We start from the raw sequence: 26,100 nt of genomic DNA on the forward strand, positions 1-26,100 counted from the left end.
TAAGATTGTGACAGAATATTCTGGCCCAACCAAGGAGCTATTGGAGCAACCATTTGCTGGGTTTAGCAAGCAAGAGCCGGATCAGACTATGATCATTCAGTTTTTGCAGACCCTATTTCAGGAGAACATTGTTCCACCTCCTTTAACCTCCGTGGAACTCAAGTCACAAACCTTAAAGGAGCTTGTGCAGCTGATCCAGCAGTTACAAGAAATCTTGACTCAGATCTTGTCCCTAATTATCTGTTTGCGGGCAGCTTTTCCAGGAGCAAGGTACCTTCCACTCTGGGTCCGGTGCCTACAAGGCCCTCTGATGCCACTCCGGGCATTCCAGTGACATCTGCATCTGTGCCCTGTAACTGAGTCGTCCTTGTCCCCAGTTATCTGATGAGGAGTGCCAGCGGTGTAGGTCCCTCAACCTATGCTTTTATTGTGGAGCTCGGGATCACGTCAGGGATTGTTCCCTACATGGGACCTGAAATAGAGCAGCAGATTATGTTCCTATCCAGAGGGAATCCTGTGGTTTCTGGGGTCCTAGGACCAAAATTTCTTTGGTGAACTGCATAGTTCCGGTCAAGCCCCAGGAGGGAAATCCGAGTACCAAGCCCCAAGACGGAAATCCAAGTATCATGCACCAAGAGGAGAGTCGAGTATCAAGCCCAAGAGGGGGTGGCATTGGTCCAACCCCAAGAGGGGGTCGCGACGGTCCAACCCCAAGAGGGATCCTGTCTTGCCCCAGGAGGGACTTCCGAGTATTGTGCTCCAGCACGGCCTTCCTAGTGTCTTGTCCAAGGGAGGGTTTTAGAGTACCATACCCCAGGAGGGGCTTCCTAGTGTCTTGCCCAAAAGGGTCTTCCTAGTGAAGAATCTCACAGTGTCAAGTTCCAAGAGTCTCAGAGTGGCGAGCCCCAAGAGGGGTTTCAGAGTTTTGGCCCAAAAAAGGGTCTTGGAGCATCAAGCCCCAGGAAGGGTCTCAGACTATCATATCCCAGGAGGGTTTTCAGAGTATCAAGCATCAGCAATGGGTTCAGAGTGTCATGTCCCAGGATGGATCTCGGACTGTCAGACTCCAAGCGGGATCTCAGAGTGCCACACCCCAGGAGGGGTCTCTAAACATTGTACCCAAGGAGGTGTTCCTGAGCACCGAACCTCAGGACAGGTCTGAATGTGGTACCCCTAAAATTGTCTCTGAGTATTGTACCCCAGAAGGGTGCTCTGGTCATCACACCCCAAGTGGGATCTCCGAGTGTGGTTTACCAAGAGGAGCCACTGAGTACTTTGCCCCTAGATGGAGTTCTATTTGTTACCCCAGAAAGGGGTTTCAAGTCTGTAAACCCAGGAGAGGTTCCCAAGTCTCTTGCTCCAGGTGGAGTTTCCAAGCACATTAGCCCAGGAGGGGTTCCAAGTCCATCACCCCAGGAGAGGGCGCCAAGTCTCTCGCTAGGGGTGGGGTTTCCAAGTCCCTCACCCCAGAAGTGGGTTCCAAGTCTGTCTCCCCAGGAAGGGGTTCAACTGCCCTTGTCGCTGGGCATGAGGATCAGTCTGTCCTTGCCTCCGGTTCTGTCTCCGTGGCCTCTGGGTCTGTCCCGTGGCCTCCAGGTCTGCCTCTGTAGTCTCCTGGCCTGTCTCAGTTGCCTTCAGGCCTGCCTCCAGGTCTGCTTCCATGGCCTCCGGCCCTGCATCTGCGGTCTCTAGACCTGAATCTGTTGCCTCCATGGCTCCTGGACCTAACCCTGTCAGTCACAATATTTTGTTTTTCTAGGGTTCCAATATCTGTCATGCCTGAAGTTCAAGAGACTAAGATCCCACCATTGTTGACCATGATAGAGATGCCTACTGTGTCCAAGGCCCCAAACAAACCTGCCTTGCTTAGGGTTTAAAACAATCTTGTTCAGTTGAAGCCAGTTGAGGAGTCTTCTGAAGCCATCTATTTGGATGGGGGTTGGGATCATTGGGTAGAAAGCAAGTTGGTTGACAAAAGTTAGGTCGACACCATTAGGTCATCATGCAGGAAGGTCGACATGACTGAAGGTTGACATGGGTTAGGTCAACACGGTCATTAGGTCAACACAAGCATTAGGTCAACATGGGGAAAGTCGACAGTCAAAAGGTTGACAATGGGTTTTTCATTAAAAAAAAAAAATTGTCCCAAATTTGGAAACAGTCGACAGGGACACTGAAATGTAGCACCTCATCCCCTCGCATGGCTTGCTGTGCTCGGCACACTATTTTATTCTCCCACCACACCCTAGTGGATGGTACGGCACGACCTTTTGACTGTCAACCTTCCCATGTTGATTTAATACTTGTGTCGACCTTATGACCCTGTCACTCTAACCCATGTCGACCTTTATTCATGTCGACATAATGCTTGTCGACCCAATGCTTGATGACCTAGTGACCGTATCGCCCCATTACCAGGTTTTTGCAGAGCACTACTAAGATGCCATGAACTTTTATCCATCATCCGGTGTTATTCTGGCTAATATTGTAAAAGACATGGTCTTATCCTTCAGAGGAGAAGCACCACAGTCAATCCACTCGTTTAGGCAAATGATCCTCAACTGTGACATCTGATATCTTCCCTAAGTCCTGTAAAACTCCAACTTCCTATGCTGAAAGACTGCCCATGCCGCTTCGAGACCATGGGTCATCTAGATGGCGTGCTGAGAGTGCTGGAGTTTCTGGAAAATACTTTTTTCCGGAGTTCAAATCTAGAAACTCTAGAAATAGTTAGAGGCAATCATGTCGACCCTTCGGTGCTCTGTGGTCTTGGAGATTCGTTCTCCAAAAAATCTTCAATCAGCACTCTGGATCTAGATTCAACCCAGATTATGATACTGAACATGACACTACGTCCTTTCTGGGTGGTCTAGTGTTGGCTGGAGCCTGTTTTGTAAATCGAGAAGTGTCACCGGCCTCAAAAGGATCAAAGCGTTCTTCTAAGAAAACCAAGCACTGCTGCCGATTTTGAGATGTCCTTGTGGGGGTGTTGCAAAATGAAAGGGAGATAGATATAGATATACGGACACCCCGTCCGTATATATGACATTATGGAGTTCCCTGAGGGATTTGTGTTTTACAGGGAGAAGGGTGACTGTGTGTATGTAATTGTGAGGTTCACTGAGGCCATCTTTTTTCACAATGAGAGACAGAGGGGTGTCTGTGTGATATATGATCAGTCTTCTCATTTCTATCTGTCTTGTGTTTTCTCCCCAGCATGAGAAGCTTCATAGGACCAGGTGCCCATAATCTATTATACCACGATGAGTAATACTAGGTGTCAGGACCAAGAAGGCAGAGTTGGGATTCCCATAACAAACATCATGCAGCCCCCGTGCTGTCCTGGCTCCGCTGATGGAAAGAGGAAGAAGATGTTACCAAGATTCCTTACTGAGGGAAATGTGAGATTTTCCATAGAACATAACCGCGCACATCCATCACACTACATTACTGACTCCTCTGTGTGTGAACATATGCAAACAAGAAAATAGAAAGCAGCGCTAGATAATTACACTCAATATACGTGGGATTGCCTGAAATTTAACACAGATTTATTTTACATACAAATAAAATTACAAATACGACATTTACTGTAAAAAACGTTTGGTAAAAGAGAATCTGACTCTCCTGTATATGACCAATGTATCAGCTTTATGTTTGGCTGGAGTGTCCCTTCCAAGTGTCCTATTTTAAGGGGCAAAGTTCAGCTGTGCAATAATTTTATCTCACCAATTTGTAGTATTGAGGGTGTCCGGCTTGTGGTCCAAATTCAAAGTCCTCACTAAAATACGGCTGTGCACTGTTGGAAATAGGCTGCTGGAGGATTCTTGTAGGAACCTTGTACTTGCCTTCCCTCGTGGATATAGTTGGTGGAGACTTGAGGTGTCGGTAACAGCTTCTTTCTCTCCCCTTGGTGGGTTTTGGAGTGGTTTCACTTGGAGGTTTTGTCAAAGCCTTTGCTGGTTGGTGGTCTTTCAGGAGGTCCTTCTCTGGGTAAAACCCTGACGCGTTTCGCTGATTCTGTGTCAGCTTTTTCAAGGGGAGAGAAAGAAGCTGTTACAGACACCTCAAGTCTCCACCAACTATATCCACGAGGGAAGGCAAGTACAAGGTTCCTACAAGAATCCTCCAGCAGCCTATTTCCAACAGTGCACAGCCGTATTTTAGTGAGGACTTTGAATTTGGACCACAAGCCGGACACCCTCAATACTACAAATTGGTGAGATAAAATTATTGCACAGCTGAACTTTGCCCCTAAAATAGGACACTTGGAAGGGACACTCCAGCCAAACTTAAAGCTGATACATTGGTCATATACAGGAGAGTCAGATTCTCTTTTACCAAACGTTTTTTACAGTAAATGTCGTATTTGTAATTTTATTTGTATGTAAAATAAATCTGTGTTAAATTTCAGGCAATCCCACGTATATTGAGTGTAATTATCTAGCGCTGCTTTCTATTTTCTTGTTTGCATATGTTCTATTAACTGGTGGTTCACTATAACCACTTTAAAGCAGCAGCTTCTTATAAAGTTAATTGAGAAACCACCCATATTAAGCGCCCGGTTTTCCATATTCTTGGTAAAAAATCCTCTGTGTGTGACACTACATCACATGGTACAACATAACACATCCATCACACTACATTACTGACTCCTCTGTGTGTATGACACTACACCGCATGGTACAACATAACTGCGCACATCCGTCACACTACATTACTGACTGCTCTGTGTATATGACACTACACTTCACGATACAACATAACTGTGCACATCCGTCACACTACATTACTGACACCTCCGTGTGTATAACACTACACCACATGGTACAACATAACTGTGCACATCCGTCACACTACATTACTGACTCCTCTGTGTATATGACACTACACCACATTAAAGGAGATACTGGGAGATTCTCAGTCATAGTCCTCTACTGTGTACACAATTACAAATGAGTTTGTGATGGGTCTGGTGGGTGTCTCTTTTCATTTTTGTGAGACCGCTTCACTTGATGAAATTAGCCTAGAAAATTGCTTGCCTACCTACTTGAATTAGGCCCTTTATCAGGCGCTGCCTGGGAGTAATGGAAGAAAGTCTGCATAATGTGCTATGTGTATAAGGCCCCTTCCATCAGTGGCGTGCGGTGGGGTGAGGCAGAGCCTTTCCTGCATACTATCGTATACCCCGGAGTTTTGAGTTACAAAGAATGTATTTAAAAAAAATCTTATTTTTATTATGCTTGTGAGGATACGGGTTCCCCAATCATTCAGACACCGAGCAGATGAAACCAAAATAACGGTTTATTTTCCACAGCACACACAAAAATAAAAACAGGAACAAGAGGCAAATGTAGCCTAGAAACATCCAGGTAGTAGTCGAAACCGGCAGTCCTTGTAGCGTCACCGTTCCAAACCAATTCCACAGAGCAAAACTATCACTTATTTCACACAGCAGTGATAGTGCAGGAAACCTGTATAAGTCCACACAGCACCGGACGCTCCACACAGGAGTATAGTTGGGCCCACCCCGGGCAGATGATGCGTTCCACAAGATACCTAGGCAGAGTATGACCTATTAGCCCAGGACAGTGACTTACAACAGGAGCTGGGCTGTGCAAGTGATTTTAATACCTTCCAAATTCCCCAGTGCTTGCACCATGCGTGGGGTTTGCCTAGCTTCCTGATTGGTGGGTTCAAGCATCAGGTATATCCCTCCTACATTCTACAGCTGTCAATATCCTGCTGCCCACCTGCTGGGTCAGGCTCCACCATGTCTGCTAGGGTTCAGGAAGGCACAAAGAAGTGCAAATAGAAGGAACAATCACAGTGTAATTGGGTTATGTCCTGATCACCCCCTGTGGAGATTGCCTTTTGGTTAGAGGCTGCACATAGTTTCTCCTGGGAGCCTTCCTGTGTGACCATATAAGGGTAGCAGCATATGATATACAGACTAATACTATAGTTCTGGAACTACACACACACATGGGGGGGGGGGGGGGACAGTGACATAAACATGATGGACATAGGGTACATATGGACTAAAAAGTACATTAATCACTACACATAAAAAATACCATAATTACAGTTTTACTCTGAGTCTGATAATCTCACAATGCTAATCATATTTACAGTCAAAACTGTGGAGTAAACAGTCTATGGCAGGTGAGGCAGTGCCTCACCTACAGTACCTCATCTACAGTGCCTCACCTGGCTACCTGTTCTGCACATCTCTTATCAAAACTCAGTGAATCTCCAGCAGTGTATACTGCTGCACATGTGTATAATGCCGGCATGTACCCCATGGCTCATATAAGGGGGCAGATGTATTAAGCCTGGAGAAGAGATACATTGGAGCTAAAGTGGAGATAAAGCACCGGCCAATCAACTCCTGACTGTCATTTTCAAGCACAGCTGATTGGCTGCTCTGTTATCTCCTTTCACTTCATCTCCAGTTATCTCTTCTTAAGGCTTAATACATCTGCCCCATTGTGTGCAAATCTGGCTCTGGTACTTGCCAGGGACTCCTCAGCCATTTACCTCACCGCACGTCTGTGAGGACACCAGGGTTCATGTGTGCGATCATTTTTGCCTAGCTGTCATCTCCGCCTTTAGAAAGGGTATGGCGCCCCGGGTCACGCGGGGGGTTGTTGAGATAGGGGGGTGTCAGCTGTCCGCATTGCCTGCTTGCCTCATTCGAGAAACATTACAACCCTGCATTTCACAGGGTATTCCCAGTCCTGAGAATGCCTGGTAGTCACTGGGCTATGGTTAGGAATAGGTGGGAAGCCACCCCCTGAGTTAGGGTGCAAGCCTCTAGGGCTTTGAAGGGGGGGGGGGGGGGTCTACCTACTGATGAACCAGGGTGGGGCTCCCCGAGGATCATCACAACGTCCCTGCCTTCCATTATTATATTTAGCTTTAGTAGATATAAAACAGATTATGTTTCCCATTAAAAGCCTGGTAAAGGCAGTCTGCATACCGAGCAAGAGATTTACGGTATTTCCCCAGTCACAATATAACTCAATATTATCACAGAACAACACACATTCAGTACTGTCATATACTGTCATATACTGTACTGTCATATACTGTACTGTCATATACTGTACTGTACTGTCATATACTGTACTGTCATATACTGTACTGTCTGCAAACTGTTTCTCTGTTATTTGTGATTCTCTCCCTTTCCGTATTGTAGATTATTATTTGTATATTTTATATATAACCAGTTTTATTCTATTTTCCTCCTCGGCTTTGATACCTCTATTACATCATCTAATTTTTTCCTCCTCACTGACCACTCTACTGCTCTCTTCGCTTCACTGACCACTCCCGTGCTGTCTCCTCCTCACTGACCACTCCTATGCTGTCTCCTCCTCACTGGCCACTCCTGTGCTGTCTCCTCCTCACTGATCACTCCTGTGCTGTCTCCTCCTCACTGGCCACTATACTGCTATCTCCTCCTCACTGACCACTCCTGTGCTGTCTCCTCCTACTGGCCACTCTTGTGCGGTCTCCTCCTCACTGACCACTCTTGTGCTGTCTCCTCCTTACTGACCTCTCTTGCACTGTCTCCTCCTTATCTTACTGACCTCTCTTGTGCTGTCTCCTCCTTAGTGACCTCTCTTGCACTGTCTCCTCCTCACTGACCACTCCTGTGCTGTCTCCTAATCACTGACCACTCTACTGCTCTCTCCTCCTCACTGACCACTCCTGTGCTGTCTCCTCCTTACTGACCTCTCTTGTGCTGTCTCCTCCTCACTGACCACTCCTGTGCTGTCTACTCCTCACTGACCAATCCAGTGATGTCTCCTCCTCACTGACCAATCCAGTGCTGTCTCCTCCTCACTGACCACTCCTGCGCTGTCTCCTCCTCACTGACCACTCCTGTGCTGTCTCCTCCTCACTGACCACTCTTGTGCTGTCTCCTCTTCACTGACCACTCTTGTGCTGTCTCCTCACTGACCACTCTTGTGCTGTCTCCTCCTCACTGACCACTCTTGTGCTGTCTCCTCCTCACTGACCACTCTTGTGCTGTCTCCTCACTGACCACTCTTGTGCTGTCTACTACTTACTGACCAATCCCGTGCTGTCTCCTCACTGACCACTCCTGTGCTGTCTCCTCCTCACTGACCACTCCTGCGCTGTCTCCTCCTCACTGACCACTCCTGTGCTGTCTCCTCCTCACTGACCACTCTTGTGCTGTTTCCTCTTCACTGACCACTCTTGTGCTGTCTCCTCCTCACTGACCACTCTTGTGCTGTCTCCTCACTGACCACTCTTGTGCTGTCTACTACTCACTGACCACTCTTGTGCTGTCTCCTCACTGACCACTCCTGTGCTGTCTACTACTCACTGACCAATCCCGTGCTGTCTCCTCACTGACCACTCTTGTGCTGTCTCCTCCTCACTGACCACTCCTGCGCTGTCTCCTCCTCACTGACCACTCCTGCGCTGTCTCCTCCTCACTGACCACTCTTGTGCTGTCTAGTCACTGACCACACTTGTGCTGTCTTCTACTCACGGACCACTCTTGTGCTGTCTACTACTCACTGACCACTCTTGTGCTGTCTCCTCACTGACCACTCCTGTGCTGTCTCCTCCTCACTGACCACTCCTGCCCTGTCTTCTCCTCACTGACCACTCTTCTGCTGTCTCCTCCTCACTGACCACTCTTCTGCTGTCTCCTCCTCACTGACCACTCTTCTGTTGTCTCCTCCTCACTGACCACTCCTGTGCTGTCTCCTCCTCACTGACCACGCTTGCGCTGTCTCCTACTCACTGACCACTCTTCTGCTTTCTCCTTCTCACTGACCACTCTTCTGCTGTCTCCTCCTCACTGACCACTCCTGTGCTGTCTCCTCCTCACTGACCACGCTTGTGCTGTCTCCTCCTCACTGACCACTCTTCTGCTGTCTCCTCCTCACTGACCACGCTTGTGCTGTCTCCTCCTCAATGACCACTCTTCTGCTGTCTCCTTCTCACTGACCACTCCTGCGCTATCTCCTCCTCACTAACCACTCCTGTACTGTCTCCTCCTCACTGAACACTCCACTGCTCTCTCCTCCTCACTGACCACTCCATTGCTGTCTCCTCCCCACTGACCACTCCTATGCTGTCTCCTCACTGACCACGCTTGTGCTGTCTCCTCCTCACTGACCACTCCTGCACTGTCTCCTCCTCACTGACCACTCTTCTGCTGTCTCCTCCTCACTGACCACTCCTGTGCTGTCTCCTCCTCACTGACCACGCTTGTGCTGTCTCCTTCTCATTGACCACTCCTGACCTGTCTCCTCCTCACTGACCACTCCTGCCCTGTCTCCTCCTCACTGACCACTCTTCTGCTGTCTCCTCCTCACTGACCACTCTTCTGCTGTCTCCTCCTCACTGACCACTCTTCTGCTGTCTCCTCCTCACTGACCACTCCTGTGCTGTCTCCTCCTCACTGACCACGCTTGCGCTGTCTCCTACTCACTGACGACTCTTTTGCTTTCTTCTTCTCACCGACCACTCTTCTGCTGTCTCCTCCTCACTGACCACTCCTGTGCTGTCTCCTCCTCACTGACCACGCTTGTGCTGTCTCCTCCTCACTGACCACTCTTCTGCTGTCTCCTCCTCACTGACCACGCTTGTGCTGTCTCCTCCTCAATGACCACTCTTCTGCTGTCTCCTTCTCATTGACCACTCCTGACCTGTCTCCTCCTCACTGACCACTCCTGCCCTGTCTCCTCCTCACTGACCACTCTTCTGCTGTCTCCTCCTCACTGACCACTCTTCTGCTGTCTCCTCCTCACTGACCACTCTTCTGCTGTCTCCTCCTCACTGACCACTCTTCTGCTGTCTCCTCCTCACTGACCACTCCTGTGCTGTCTCCTCCTCACTGACCACGCTTGCGCTGTCTCCTACTCACTGACAACTCTTTTGCTTTCTTCTTCTCACTGACCACTCTTCTGCTGTCTCCTCCTCACTGACCACTCCTGTGCTGTCTCCTCCTCACTGACCACGCTTGTGCTGTCTCCTCCTTACTGACCACTCTTCTGCTGTCTCCTCCTCACTGACCACGCTTGTGCTGTCTCCTCCTCAATGACCACTCTTTTGCTGTCTCCTTCTCACTGACCACTCCTGCGCTGTCCCCTCCTCACTGACCACTCCTGTACTGTCTCCTCCTCACTGAACACTCCACTGCTCTCTCCTCCTCACTGACCACTCCAGTGCTGTCTCCTCCTCACTGACCACTCCTATGCTGTCTCCTCACTGACCACGCTTGTGCTGTCTCCTCCTCACTGACCACTCCTGCACTGTCTCCTCCTCACTGACCACTCTTTTGCTGTCTCCTCCTCACTGACCACTCCTGTGCTGTCTCCTCCTCACTGACTACTCTTGTGCTGTCTTCTCCTCACTGACCACTCCTGTGCTGTCTCCTCCACACTGACTACTCTTGCGCTGTCTTCTCCTCACTGACCACTCCTGTGCTGTCTCCTTCTCACTGACTACTCTTGCGCTGTCTTCTCCTCACTGACCACTCCTGTGCTGTCTCCTCCTCACTGACCACGCTTGTGCTGTCTCCTCCTCACTGACCACTCCTGTGCTGTCTTCTCCTCACTGACCACTCCTGTGCTGTCTCCTCCTCACTGACCACTCCTGTGCTGTCTCCTCCTCACTGACCACGCTTGTGCTGTCTCCTCCTCACTGACCACTCTTCTGCTGTCTCCTCCTCACTGACCACGCTTGTGCTGTCTCCTCCTCAATGACCACTCTTCTGCTGTCTCCTTCTCATTGACCACTCCTGACCTGTCTCCTCCTCACTGACCACTCCTGCCCTGTCTCCTCCTCACTGACCACTCTTCTGCTGTCTCCTCCTAACTGACCACTCTTCTGCTGTCTCCTCCTCACTGACCACTCTTCTGCTGTCTCCTCCTCACTGACCACTCTTCTGCTGTCTCCTCCTCACTGACCACTCCTGTGCTGTCTCCTCCTCACTGACCACGCTTGCGCTGTCTCCTACTCACTGACAACTCTTTTGCTTTCTTCTTCTCACTGACCACTCTTCTGCTGTCTCCTCCTCACTGACCACGCTTGTGCTGTCTCCTCCTCAATGACCACTCTTCTGCTGTCTCCTTCTCACTGACCACTCCTGCGCTGTCCCCTCCTCACTGACCACTCCTGTACTGTCTCCTCCTCACTGAACACTCCACTGCTCTCTCCTCCTGCTGACCACTCCTGTGCTGTCTCCTTCTCACTGACTACTCTTGCGCTGTCTTCTCCTCACTGACCACTCCTGTGCTGTCTCCTCCTCACTGACCACGCTTGTGCTGTCTCCTCCTCACTGACCACTCCTGTGCTGTCTTCTCCTCACTGACCACTCCTGTGCGGTCTCCTCCTCACTGACCACTCTTCTGCAGTCTCCTCCTCACTGACCACTCCTGTGCTGTCTCCTCCTCACTGACTACTCTTGCGCTGTCTTCTCCTCACTGACCACTCCTGTGCTGTCTCCTCCTCACTGACTACTCTAGCAATGTCTTCTCCTCACTGACCACTCCTGTGCTGTCTCCTCCTCACTGACTACTCTTGCGCTGTCTTCTCCTCACTGACCACTCCTGTGCTGTCTCCTCCTCACTGACCACTCCTGTGCTGCCTCCTCCTCACTGACCACTCCTGTGCTGCCTCCTCCTCACTGACCACTCCTGCACTGTCTCCTCCTCACTGACCACTCCTGCACTGTATCCTCCTCACTGACCACTCTTCTGCTGTCTCCTCCTCACTGACCACTCCTGTGCTGTCTCCTCCTCACTGACCACGCTTGTGCTCTCTCCTCCTCACTGACCACTCTTCTGCTGTCTCCTCCTTACTGATCACGCTTGTGCTGTCTCCTCCTCAATGACCACTCTTCTGCTGTCTCCTTCTCACTGACCACTCCTGTGCTGTCTCCTCCTCACTGACCACTCCTGTACTGTCTCCTCCTCACTGAACACTCCACTGCTCTCTCCTCCTCACTGACCACTCCAGTGCTGTCTCCTCCTCACTGACCACTCCTATGCTGTCTCCTCACTGACCACGCTTGTGCTGTCTCCTCCTCACTGACCACTCCTGCACTGTCTCCTCCTCACTGACCACTCTTCTGCTGTCTTCTCCTCACTGACCACTCCTGTGCTGTCTCCTCCTCACTGACTACTCTTGCGCTGTCTTCTCCTCACTGACCACTCCTGTGCTGTCTCCTCCTCACTGACTACTCTTGCGCTGTCTTCTCCTCACTGATCACTCCTGTGCTGTCTCCTCCTCACTGACTACTCTTGCGCTGTCTTCTCCTCACTGACCACTCCTGTGCTGTCTCCTCCTCACTGACCATGTTTGTGCTGTCTCCTCCTCACTGACCACTCCTGTGCTGTCTTCTCCTCACTGACCACTCCTGTGCTGTCTCCTCCTCACTGACCACTCATGTGCTGTCTCCTCCTCACTGACCACTCCTGTGCTGTCTCCTCCTCACTGACCACTCTTCTGCTGTCTCCTCCTCACTGACCACTCCTGTGCTGTCTCCTCCTCACTGACCACACTTGTGCTGTCTCCTACTCACTGACCACTCTTCTGCTTTCTTCTTCTCACTGACCACTCTTCTGCTGTCTCCTCCTCACTGACCACTTCTGTGCTGTCTCCTCCTCACTGACCACGCTTGTGCTGTCTCCTCCTCACTGACCACTCTTCTGCTGTCTCCTCCTCACTGACCACGCTCTTGCTGTCTCCTCCTCAATGACCACTCTTCTGCTGTCTCCTTCTCACTGACCACTCCTGCGCTGTCTCCTCCTCACTGACCACTCTTGTACTGTCTCCTCCTCACTGAACACTCCACTGCTCTCTCCTCCTCAATGACCACTCCAGTGCTGTCTCCTCCTCACTGACCACTCCTATGCTGTCTCCTCACTGACCACGCTTGTGCTGTCTCCTCCTCACTGACCACTCCTGCACTGTCTCCTCCTCACTGACCACTCTTCTGCTGTCTCCTCCTCACTGACCACTCCTGTGCTGTCTCCTCCTCACTGACTACTCTTGCGCTGTCTTCTCCTCACTGACCACTCCTGTGCTGTCTCCTCCTCACTAACTACTCTTGCGCTGTCTTCTCCTCACTGACCACTCCTGTGCTGACTCCTCCTCACTGACTACTCTTGCGCTGTCTTCTCCTCACTGACCACTCCTGTGCTGTCTCCTCCTCACTGACCACGCTTGTGCTGTCTCCTCCTCACTGACCACTCCTGTGCTGTCTTCTTCTCACTGACCACTCCTGTGCTGTCTCCTCCTCACTGACCACTCTTCTGCTGTCTCCTCCTCACTGACCACTCTTCTGCTGTCTCCTCCTCACTGACCACGCTTGTGCTGTCTCCTCCTCAATGACCACTCTTCTGCTGTCTCCTTCTCATTGACCACTCCTGACCTGTCTCCTCCTCACTGACCACTCCTGCCCTGTCTCCTCCTCACTGACCACTCTTCTGCTGTCTCCTCCTCACTGACCACTCTTCTGCTGTCTCCTCCTCACTGACCACTCTTCTGCTGTCTCCTCCTCACTGACCACTCCTGTGCTGTCTCCTCCTCACTGACCACGCTTGCGCTGTCTCCTACTCACTGACAACTCTTTTGCTTTCTTCTTCTCACTGACCACTCTTCTGCTGTCTCCTCCTCACTGACCACTCCTGTGCTGTCTCCTCCTCACTGACCACGCTTGTGCTGTCTCCTCCTCACTGACTACTCTTCTGCTGTCTCCTCCTCACTGACCACGCTTGTGCTGTCTCCTCCTCCTCAATGACCACTCTTCTGCTGTCTCCTTCTCACTGACCACTCCTGCGCTGTCTCCTCCTCACTGACCACTCCTGTACTGTCTCCTCCTCACTGAACACTCCACTGCTCTCTCCTCCTCACTGACCACTCCTATGCTGTCTCCTCACTGACCACGCTTGTGCTGTCTCCTCCTCACTGACCACTCCTGCACTGTCTCCTCCTCACTGACCACTCTTCTGCTGTCTCCTCCTCACTGACCACTCCTGTGCTGTCTCCTCCTCACTGACTACTCTTGTGCTGTCTTCTCCTCACCGACCACTCCTGTGCTGTCTCCTCCACACTGACTACTCTTGCGCTGTCTTCTCCTCACTGACCACTCCTGTGCTATCTCCTTCTCACTGACTACTCTTGCGCTGTCTTCTCCTCACTGACCTCTCCTGTGCTGTCTCCTCCTCACTGACCACGCTTGTGCTGTCTCCTCCTCACTGACCACTCCTGTGCTGTCTCCTCCTCACTGACCACTCTTCTGCTGTCTCCTCCTCACTGACCACTCCTGTGCTGTCTCCTCCTCACTGACCACGCTTGTGCTCTCTCCTCCTCACTGACCACTCTTCTGCTGTCTCCTCCTTACTGACCACGCTTGTGCTGTCTCCTCCTCAATGACCACTCTTCTTCTGTCTCCTTCTCACTGACCACTCCTGTGCTGTCTACTCCTCACTGACTACTCTTGCGCTGTCTTCTCCTCACTGACCACTCCTGTGCTGTCTCCTCCTCACTGACCACGTTTGTGCTGTCTCCTCCTCACTGACCACTCCTGTGCTGTCTTCTCCTCACTGACCACTCCTGTGCTGTCTCCTCCTCACTGACCACTCATGTGCTGTCTCCTCCTCACTGACCACTCCTGTGCTGTCTCCTCCTCACTGACCACTCTTCTGCTGTCTCCTCCTCACTGACCACTCCTGTGCTGTCTCCTCCTCACTGACCACACTTGCGCTGTCTCCTACTCACTGACCACTCTTCTGCTTTCTTCTTCTCACTGACCACTCTTCTGCTGTCTCCTCCTCACTGACCACTTCTGTGCTGTCTCCTCCTCACTGACCACGCTTGTGCTGTCTCCTCCTCACTGACCACTCTTCTGCTGTCTCCTCCTCACTGACCACGCTCTTGCTGTCTCCTCCTCAATGACCACTCTTCTGCTGTCTCCTTCTCACTGACCACTCCTGCGCTGTCTCCTCCTCACTGACCACTCTTGTACTGTCTCCTCCTCACTGAACACTCCACTGCTCTCTCCTCCTCACTGACCACTCCAGTGCTGTCTCCTCCTCACTGACCACTCCTATGCTGTCTCCTCACTGACCACGCTTGTGCTGTCTCCTCCTCACTGACCACTCCTGCACTGTCTCCTCCTCACTGACCACTCTTCTGCTGTCTCCTCCTCACTGACCACTCCTGTGCTGTCTCCTCCTCACTGACTACTCTTGCGCTGTCTTCTCCTCACTGACCACTCCTGTGCTGTCTCCTCCTCACTAACTACTCTTGCGCTGTCTTCTCCTCACTGACCACTCCTGTGCTGTCTTCTTCTCACTGACCACTCCTGTGCTGTCTCCTCCTCACTGACCACTCTTCTGCTGTCTCCTCCTCACTGACCACTCCTGTGCTGTCTCCTCCTCACTGACTACTCTTGCGCTGTCTTCTCCTCACTGACCACTCCTGTGCTGTCTCCTCCTCGCTGACTACTCTTGCGCTGTCTTCTCCTCACTGACCACTCCTGTGCTGTCTCCTCCTCACTGACTACTCTTGCGCTGTCTTCTCCTCACTGACCACTCCTGTGCTGTCTCCTCCTCACTGACCACGCTTGTGCTGTCTCCTCCTCACTGACCACTCCTGTGCTGCCTCCTCCTCACTGACCACTCCTGCGCTGTCTCCTCCTCACTGACCACTCCTGCACTGTCTCCTTCTCACTGACCACTCTTCTGCTGTCTCCTCCTCACTGACCACTCCTGTGCTGTCTCCTCCTCACTGACCACGCTTGTGTTGTCTCCTCCTCACTGACCACTCTTCTGCTGTCTCCTCCTTACTGACCACGCTTGTGCTGTCTCCTCCTTACTGACTACGCTTGTGCTGTCTCCTCCTCAATGACCACTCTTCTGCTGTTTTCTTCTCACTGACCACTCCTGCGCTGTCTCCTCCTCACTGACCACTCCTGTACTGTCTCCTCCTCACTGAACACTCCACTGCTCTCTCCTCCTCACTGACCACTCCTGTGCTGTCTCCTCCTCACTGACCACTCCTATGCTGTCTCCTCACTGACCACGCTTGTGTTGTCTCCTCCTCACTGACCACTCCTGCACTGTCTCCTCCTCACTGACCACTCTTCTGCTGTCTTCTCCTCACTGACCACTCCTGTGCTGTCTCCTCCTCACTGACTACTCTTGCGCTGTCTTCTCCTCACTGACCACTCCTGTGCTGTCTCCTCCTCACTGACTACTCTTGCGCTGTCTTCTCCTCACTGATCACTCCTGTGCTGTCTCCTCCTCACTGACCACGCTTGTGCTGTCTCCTCCTCACTGACCACTCCTGTGCTGTCTTCTCCTCACTGACCACTCCTGTGCTGTCTCCTCCTCACTGACCACTCATGTGCTGTCTCCTCCTCACTGACCACTCCTGTGCTGTCTCCTCCTCACTGACCACTCTTCTGCTGTCTCCTCCTCACTGACCACTCCTGTGCTGTCTCCTCCTCACTGACTACTCTTGCGCTGTCTTCTCCTCACTGACCACTCCTGTGCTGTCTCCTCCTCACTGACCACGCTTGTGCTGTCTCCTCCTCACTGACCACTCCTGTGCTGCCTCCTCCTCACTGACCACTCCTGTACTGTCTCCTCCTCACTGACCACTCCTGCACTGTCTCCTCCTCACTGACCACTCTTCTGCTGTCTCCTCCTCACTGACCACTCCTGTGCTGTCTCCTCCTCACTGACTACTCTTGCGCTGTCTTCTCCTCACTGACCACTCCTGTGCTGTCTCCTCCTCACTGACTACTCTTGCGCTGTCTTCTCCTCACTGACCACTCCTGTGCTGTCTCCTCCTCACTGACTACTCTTGCGCTGTCTTCTCCTCACTGACCACTCCTGTGCTGTCTCCTCCTCACTGACCACGCTTGTGCAGTCTCCTCCTCACTGAACACTCCTGTGCTGTCTTCTCCTCACTGACCACTCCTGTGCTGTCTCCTCCTCACTGACCACTCCTGTGCTGTCTCCTCCTCACTGACCACTCCTGTGCTGTCTCCTCCTCACTGACCACGCTTGTGCTGTCTCCTCCTCACTGACCACTCCTGTGCTGTCTTCTCCTCACTGACCACTCCTGTGCTGTCTCCTCCTCACTGACCACTCATGTGCTGTCTCCTCCTCACTGACCACTCCTGTGCTGTCTCCTCCTCACTGACCACTTTTCTGCTGTCTCCTCCTCATTGACCACTCCTGTGCTGTCTCCTCCTCACTGACTACTCTTGCGCTGTCTTCTCCTCACTGACCACTCCTGTGCTGTCTTCTCCTCACTGACCACTCCTGTGCTGTCTCCTCCTCACTGATTACTCTTGCGCTGTCTTCTTCTCACTGACCACTCCTGTGCTGTCTCCTCCTCACTGACCACGCTTGTGCTGTCTCCTCCTCACTGACCACTCCTGTGCTGCCTCCTCCTCACTGACCACTCCTGTACTGTCTCCTCCTCACTGACCACTCCTGCACTGTCTCATCCCCACTGACCACTCTTCTGCTGTCTCCTCCTCACTGACCACTCCTGTGCTGTCTCCTCCTCACTGACTACTCTTGCGCTGTTTTCTCCTCACTGACCACTCCTGTGCTGTCTCCTCCTCACTGACTACTCTTGCGCTGTCTTCTCCTCACTGACCACTCCTGTGCTGTCTCCTCCTCACTGACTACTCTTGCGCTGTCTTCTCCTCACTGACCACTCCTGTGCTGTCTCCTCCTCACTGACTACTCTTGCGCTGTCTTCTCCTCACTGACCACTCCTGTGCTGTCTCCTCCTCACTGACCACGCTTGTGCAGTCTCCTCCTCACTGACCACTCCTGTGCTGTCTTCTCCTCACTGACCACTCCTGTGCTGTCTTCTCCTCACTGACCACTCCTGTGCTGTCTCCTCTTCACTGACCACTCCTGTGCTGTCTCCTCCTCACTGACCACTCCTGTGCTGTCTCCTCCTCACTGACCACGCTTGTGCTGTCTCCTCCTCACTGACCACTCCTGCGCTGTCTCCTCCTCACTGACCACTCCTGTGCTGTCTCCTCCTCACTGACCACTCCTGTGCTGTCTCCTCCTCACTGACCACTCCTGTGCTGTCTCCTCCTCACTGACCACTCCTGTGCTGTCTCCTCCTCACTGACCACTCCTGCGCTGTCTCCTCCTCACTGACCACTCCTGCGCTGTCTCCTCCTCACTGACCACTCTTGTGCTGTCTTCTCCTTACTGACCACTCCTGTGCTGCCTCCTCCTCACTGACCGCTCTTGTGCTGTCTCCTCCTCACTGACCGCTCCTGTGCTGTCTCCTCCTCACTGACCACTTCTGTGCTGTCTCCTCCTCACTGACCAATCCTGTGCTGTCTCCTCCTCACTGACCACGCTTGTGCTGTCTCCTCCTCACTGACCACTCCTGCACTGTCTCCTCCTCACTGACCACTCCTGCACTGTCTCCTCCTCACTGACCACTCCTGCGCTGTCTCCTCCTCACTGACTACTCTTGTGCTGTCTTCTCCTCACTGACCACTCCTGTGCTGTCTCCTCCTCACTGACTACTCTTGCGCTGTCTTCTCCTCACTGACCACTCCTGTGCTGTCGCCTCCTCACTGACCTCACTGACCACTCCTGTGCTGTCTTCTCCTCACTGACCACTCCTGTGCTGTCTCCTCCTCACTGACCACTCATGTGCTGTCTCCTCCTCACTGACTACTCATGTGCTGTCTCCTCCTCACTGACTACTCTTGCGCTGTCTTCTCCTCACTGACCACTCCTTTGCTGTCTCCTCCTCACTGACTACTCTTGCGCTGTCTTCTCCTCACTGACCACTCCTGTGCTGTCTCCTCCTCACTGACTACTCTTGCGCTGTCTTCTCCTCACTGACCACTCCTGTGCTGTCTCCTCCTCACTGACCACGCTTGTGCTGTCTCCTCCTCACTGACCACTCCTGTGCTGCCTCCTCCTCACTGACCACTCCTGCACTGTCTCCTCCTCACTGACCACTCCTGCACTGTCTCCTCCTCACTGACCACTCTTCTGCTGTCTCCTCCTCACTGACCACTCTTGTGCTGTCTCCTTCTCACTGACCACTCCTGCGCTGTCTCCTTCTCACTGACCACTCCTGCACTGTCTACTCCTCACTGACCACTCCTGCACTGTCTCCTCCTCACTGACCACTCCTGTGCTGTCTCCCCCTCACTGACCACTCCTGTGCTGTCTCCTCCTCACTGACCACTCCTGCGCTGTCTCCTCCTCACTGATCACTCTTGTGCTGTCTTCTCCTTACTGACCACTCCTGTGCTGCCTCCTCCTCACTGACCGCTCTTGTGCTGTCTCCTCCTCACTGACCACTCCTGTGCTGTCTCCTCCTCACTGACCACTCCTGCACTGTCTCCTCCTCACTGACCACTCCTGTGCTGTCTCCTCCTCACTGACCACTCCTGTGCTGTCTCCTCCTCACTGACCACTCCTGCACTGTCTCCTCCTCACTGACCACTCCTGTGCTGTCTCCTCCTCACTGACCACTCCTGTGCTGTCTCCTCCTCACTGACCACTCCTGTGCTGTCTCCTCCTCACTGACCACTCCTGCGCTGTCTCCTCCTCACTGACCACTCTTGTGCTGTCTTCTCTCTACTGACCACTCCTGTGCTGCCTCCTCCTCACTGACCGCTCTTCTGCTGTCTCCTCCTCACTGACCACTCCTGTGCTGTCTCCTCCTCACTGACCACTCCTGCACTGTCTCCTTCTCACTGACCACTCCTGCACTGTCTCCTCCTCACTGACCACTCCTGCACTGTCTTCTCCTTACTGACCACTCCTGCACTGTCTCCTTCTCACTGACCACTCCTGCACTGTCTCCTCCTCACTGACCACTCCTGTGCTGTCTCCTCCTCACTGACCATTCCAGTGCTGTCTCCTCCTCACTGACCACTCTTGTGCTGTCTCCTCCTCACTGACCACTCCTGTGCTGTCTCCTCCTCACAGACCGCTCTTGTGCTGTCTCCTCCTCGCTGTTTATGATTCTGATGTCTCACATTGTTTATTCACAGGCTGATGTCCTTAACTCATGGGTGACAAGTAATATTAAGAAGAAAGAATGTTTGACATTTATCCCATCAGGCGAAGGGTAAATACGTTATATACACACTTGAAAATGTAATTTGCACCTTCTAGAAGATAATATAATCGGATTGGTGGCCCTTAGTAACATACCATGTGATATACAACTCTCATCTTTGTAAATTCCCCTTTTATGGTCACATGGTGCATCCATAGACATCTGACGCTAGCCATACACTGTACAATCATTCCTCTGAGTGTGCAATAATCAGGGGATCGTCCAGTGGTGGAGGTGGGAGTTCTTTGCCCAAATGCTCATAATGTTGATGACATGCACTAGTTCAGCAGCTGCACAGTCCGGAGGAAGGAGAATGGGGGGGGGGGGGATTGTTATGTGACAATGCTGATAATGTTGATGACATGCACTATGTCAGCAGCTGCACAGTCCGGGAGGAAGGAGCCTGGGGCTGTGACAGTGAAGCAATAGATATGTGACAATGCTGATAATTACTGATTGTTCCCTACGCTGTGATTGGTTCTGGTCTCCGGTGGGAGCAGGTTATTCTGTGACATTTTGGGAACATTGGGAGCCGCGTTCTGTTTATTGTAGAGAATGAGGTTTTCTGGACAGGAATGACCAGCATGACACCTGTCACCTGTCATAATGTCACCTGTCACCATGACACCTATCATCAGTCACCTGGTCACATGTCACCTGTCAAAATGACACCCGTTACCTGTCACCATGAGATCTGTCCCCATGAGACCTATCATCAGTCACCTGTCACCATGTTACCTGTCAGCATGACACCTGTCACCATGACACCTGTTACCTGTCACCATGAGACCTGTCACCATGTCACCTGTCAGCATGTCACCATATCACCATGTCATTTTCCCTCACTCAGAATGATCTGCGGCTGTGGCCAAACCCGAGAGTCACACGTCCCGGAGGTCACGGATCCTGATGTGTGTCCAGAATCCACGTGGGACCCTCAGAACTGTGTGAAGGAATTCCCCTGTGATTCCCATGGAGATATTGCCTTCACAGGAACCTGTAGGACATGGGCAAAGGTGAGCGCAGGGTTCTGAGTGTCTTCCTGGGCACTGTGTGGTGTCCGAGACATCTTCTGTGGTCTATGTGCCTGATTCAGAGCTGTATGCCGACCCCATGTATTCGTGGATCAGGGATTATCGGCAGATTGCTATAGCGGTCGCAGAGAGCGACAAAGTGATTGGGAGTCAGGCTACTGTATGTCTGTGTCCACAGCTTAGTACATCATCTGCCCCAGTATCTGAGAACACACTTGCAGCTGTGGCAGACAGCATAGAACCCTGAATCAGGCCCCATGATCAGAGTGCAAGTACATCTGCCCCAGTATCTGAGAACACACTTGCAGCTGTGGCAGACAGCATAGAACCCTGAATGAGGCCCCATTATCAGAGTGCAAGTACATCTGCCCCAGTATCTGAGAACACACTCGCAGCTGTGGCAGACAGCATAGAACCCTGAATCAGGCCCCATGATCACAGTGCAAGTACATCTGCCCCAGTATCTGAGAACACACTTGCAGCTGTGGCAGACAGCATAGAACCCTGAATCAGGCCCCATGATCAGAGTGCAAGTACATCTGCCCCAGTATCTGAGAACACACTCGCAGCTGCGGCAGACAGCATAGAACCCTGAATCAGGCCCCATGATCAGAGTGCAAGTACATCTGCCCCAGTATCTGAGAACACACTTGCAGCTGTGGCAGACAGCATAGAACCCTGAATCAGGCCTCATGATCAGAGTGCAAGTACATCTGCCCCAGTATCTGAGAACACACTCGCAGCTGCGGCAGACAGCATAGAACCCTGAATCAGGCCCCATGATCAAAGTGCAAGTACATCTGCCCCAGTATCTAAGAACACACTCGCAGCTGTGGCAGACAGCATAGAACCCTGAATCAGGCCCCATTATCAGAGTGCAAGTACATCTGCCCCAGTATCTGAGAACACACTTGCAGCTGTGGCAGACAGCATAGAACCCTGAATCAGTCCCCATGATCAGAGTGCAAGTACATCTGCCCCAGTATCTGAGAACACACTCGCAGCTGCGGCAGACAGCATAGAACCCTGAATCAGGCCCCATGATCAGAGTGCAAGTACATCTGCCCCAGTATCTAAGAACACACTTGCAGCTGTGGCAGACAGCATAGAACCCTGAATCAGGCCTCATGATCAGAGTGCAAGTACATCTGCCCCAGTATCTGAGAACACACTCGCAGCTGCGGCAGACAGCATATAACCCTGAATCAGGCCCCATGATCAGAGTGCAAGTACATCTGCCCCAGTATCTAAGAACACACTCGCAGCTGTGGCAGACAGCATAGAACCCTGAATCAGGCCCCATGATCAGAGTGCAAGTACATCTGCCCCAGTATCTGAGAACACACTCGCAGCTGCGGCAGACAGCATAGAACCCTGAATCAGGCCCCATGGTCAGAGTGCACGTACATCTGCCCCAGTATCTGAGAACACACTCGCAGCTGCGGCAGACAGCATAGAACCCTGAATCAGGCCCCATGATCACAGTGCAAGTACATCTGCCCCAGTATCTGAGAACACACTCGCAGCTGTGGCAGACAGCATAGAACCCTGAATCAGGCCCCATGATCAGAGTGCAAGTACATCTGCCCCAGTATCTGAGAACACACTCGCAGCTGCGGCAGACAGCATAGAACCCTGAATCAGGCCCCATGATCAGAGTGCAAGTACATCTGCCCCAGTATCTGAGAACACACTCGCAGCTGCGGCAGACAGCATAGAACCCTGAATCAGGCCCCATGATCAGAGTTCAAGTACATCTGCCCCAGTATCTGAGAACACACTCGCAGCTACGGCAGACAGCATAGAACCCTGAATCAGGCCCCATGGTCAGAGTGCACGTACATGGGCCATTACCCATATGAATGAGTGCTTATAGTACAGAATATTGTGTATGTCACTCACACTGGACTGTGCTCCTCTACAGTATGTGCGGGCATCATGCGACACTACACCCAGTGTATTGTATGACCTCATGGCACAACAGTGGGGTCTCAGTGCACCCAAACTTCTGATATCAGTGATTGGAGGATTCAAGAACTTCAACATCAGCCCAAGGCTGAAAACCCAGTTTGGTCGGGGCCTTGTGAAAGCAGCAGAGACAGGTAAGAGGACTTCATGTCCTACTAAGACCACTCTACGTTTCTCCTCACCACTCGTGTCCCCTGTTCTGGCCATGTCTCTGCCACGTGTTATCAGCATCTTTCCATAATACTGAGCTTCATACGGGAGAGGTCCTGGAACCTTCCGAGGGATGTTGGCATCTGTAGCAATGAGATTGGCACCTTGGTTACCAGTTATACAGAGGATGTAGATGGCTTTATGGTTGGCATTACTGCCCTACAGCCCTGAGACCAGGAGTCCAGTTACTGGTCACGGCTCGCCATGTATGTCCTTCCCGTGTCTGGTCTGATATGAATGCTGTATATTCTCTGTATAGTGCTGTGTATATTGGGGGTGCTGTAGGCATACATGATAATTGTAGATGTGTACAGAGGATGGTGGAGGTGACCATGTTGCCCAGCAGCCTTTGTCCTGGTAACACCTGAGGACAATGATGTGTGTTCAGTTCTGAGTTAGTGCTGGTGCAGTAATGATACGCTGACCAGAGGCGTAACTAGAGCCTTGTGGGCCCCATAGCAAAAATCTTGAAAGGGCCCCCCACCCATTGTCACACAGAGAGAGATAGAGAGAGGAGGGTTGGGGGAGAGAATGTCCGAGAGGAAGAGACAGTGTCAATGAAAAAGAGTCAGTGATACAGAGACTCTGTGAAGATAGAGATCGGGTTATTAGGGGGGAGAGAGACAGTGTCAGTGAGAGAGAAACAGGGAGAGGGGGAAGAGCGCGCAATAACTGGCTACAGCACAGACACAGATCTCTGATGGGGCGGACACTTCACAGCATTAGGTCCCGTCCCCTAAAACACGCAAATGGCATCACCACTGTTAGCTGGCCGCCAGCCAGGGCAAACTCTGACACAGTGTGAGAAGTCCACTACATGGTCCCACACTGCGGCACACTCATACACACACACACATATTCCAGAGGCACACTGACACACAAACACATGCTGTATATGGACCAGGGGGCACACTTCCTCACAAGTTGTACATGCACACTGATATATACAGAAACACATATATGCATACATTGTACAGGGACCACAGGCGCACACACACACTTTTCATACATGGATCTGGGGCACACTGCATACTTGCCTACTTTTGGAAACCAGTTTCAGGGAGATTCTATATGGTTCCAGAGTGTGCATGTACACCGCTGAGGGAGCATGTCAACGGTGAACACTGGCCCTGCCAGGTGGCTCAGCACACATTGCTGGTACACCGCTGAGGGAGCATGTCAACGGTGAACACTGGCCCAGCCAGATCGCTCAGCACACATTGCTGGTGCACCGCTGAGGGAGCATGTCAACGGTGAACACTGGCCCTGCCAGGTGGCTCAGCACACATTGCTGGTGCACCGCTGAGGGAGCATGTCAACGGTGAACACTGGCCCAGCCAGATCGCTCAGCACACATTGCTGGTGCACCGCTGAGGGAGCATGTCAACGGTGAACACTGGCCCTGCCAGATCGCTCAGCACACATTGCTGGTACACCGCTGAGGGAGCATGTCAACGGTGAACACTGGCTAAGCCAGATCGCTCAGCACACATTGCTGGTGCACCGCTGAGGGAGCATGTCAACGGTGAACACTGGCCCTGCCAGATCGCTCAGCACACATTGCTGGTGCACCGCTGAGGGAGCATGTCAACGGTGAACACTGGCCCAGCCAGATCGCTCAGCACACATTGCTGGTACACCGCTGAGGGAGCATGTCAACGGTGAACACTGGCCCAGCCAAATCGCTCAGCACACATTGCTGGTGCACCGCTGAGGGAGCATGTCAACGGTGAACACTGGCCCAGCCAGATTGCTCAGCACACATTGCTGGTACACCGCTGAGGGAGCATGTCAACGGTGAACACTGGCCCTGCCAGGTGGCTCAGCACACATTGCTGGTACACCACTGAGGAAGCATGTCAACGGTGAACACTGGCCCTGCCAGATCGCTCAGCACACATTGCTGGTGCACCGCTGAGGTAGCATGTCAACGGTGAACACTGGCCCTGCCAGATCGCTCAGCACACATTGCTGGTGCACCGCTGAGGTAGCATGTCAACGGTGAACACTGGCCCTGCCAGATCGCTCAGCACACATTGCTGGTGCACCGCTGAGGTAGCATGTCAACGGTGAACACTGGCCCTGCCAGATCGCTCAGCACACATTGCTGGTGCACCGCTGAGGTAGCATGTCAACGGTGAACACTGGCCCTGCCAGATCGCTCAGCACACATTGCTGGTGCACCGCTGAGGGAGCATGTCAACGGTGAACACTGGCCCAGCAAGATCGCTCAGCACACATTGCTGGTGCACCACTGAGGGAGCATGTCAACGGTGAACACTGGCCCTGCCAGATCGCTCAGCACACATTGCTGGTGCACCACTGAGGGAGCATGTCAACGGTGAACACTGGCCCTGCCAGATCGCTCAGCACACATTGCGGGTGCACCGCTGAGGGAGCATGTCAACGGTGAACACTGGCCCAGCCAGATCGCTCAGCACACATTGCTGGTGCACCGCTGAGGGAGCATGTCAACGGTGAACACTGGCCCAGCCAGATCGCTCAGCACACATTGCTGGTGCACCGCTGAGGGAGCATGTCAACGGTGAACACTGGCCCAGCCAGATCGCTCAGCACACATTGCTGGTGCACCGCTGAGGGAGCATGTCAACGGTGAACACTGGCCCTGCCAGATCGCTCAGCACACATTGCTGGTACACCGCTGAGGGAGCATGTCAACGGTGAACACTGGCCCAGCCAGATCGCTCAGCACACATTGCTGGTGCACCGCTGAGGGAGCATGTCAACGGTGAAC

The 26,100-nt window shown here is 52.3% G+C and overlaps 1 protein-coding gene across 1 annotated transcript in view; it reads left to right on the plus strand.

Annotated features, from left to right (window-relative positions):
- Positions 1-2,642: 2,642 nt before the first annotated feature.
- The window catches only part of LOC146058638 (transient receptor potential cation channel subfamily M member 2-like), a 183,064-nt gene continuing 159,606 nt past the window's right edge, over positions 2,643-26,100 (plus strand). The window contains exons 1-6 of the mRNA XM_083170911.1: positions 2,643-2,729; positions 3,217-3,239; positions 4,030-4,219; positions 20,066-20,142; positions 20,984-21,149; positions 23,092-23,269. Of these exons, the coding sequence (XP_083027037.1) occupies positions 2,643-2,729; positions 3,217-3,239; positions 4,030-4,219; positions 20,066-20,142; positions 20,984-21,149; positions 23,092-23,269 (721 nt within the window). The remainder of the gene's footprint in view (positions 2,730-3,216; positions 3,240-4,029; positions 4,220-20,065; positions 20,143-20,983; positions 21,150-23,091; positions 23,270-26,100) is intronic.

The sequence above is a fragment of the Crinia signifera genome, chromosome 2, assembly GCF_055691185.1.
Source record: "Crinia signifera chromosome 2, ASM5569118v1, whole genome shotgun sequence".
Taxonomy (NCBI): Eukaryota; Metazoa; Chordata; class Amphibia; order Anura; family Myobatrachidae; genus Crinia; species Crinia signifera.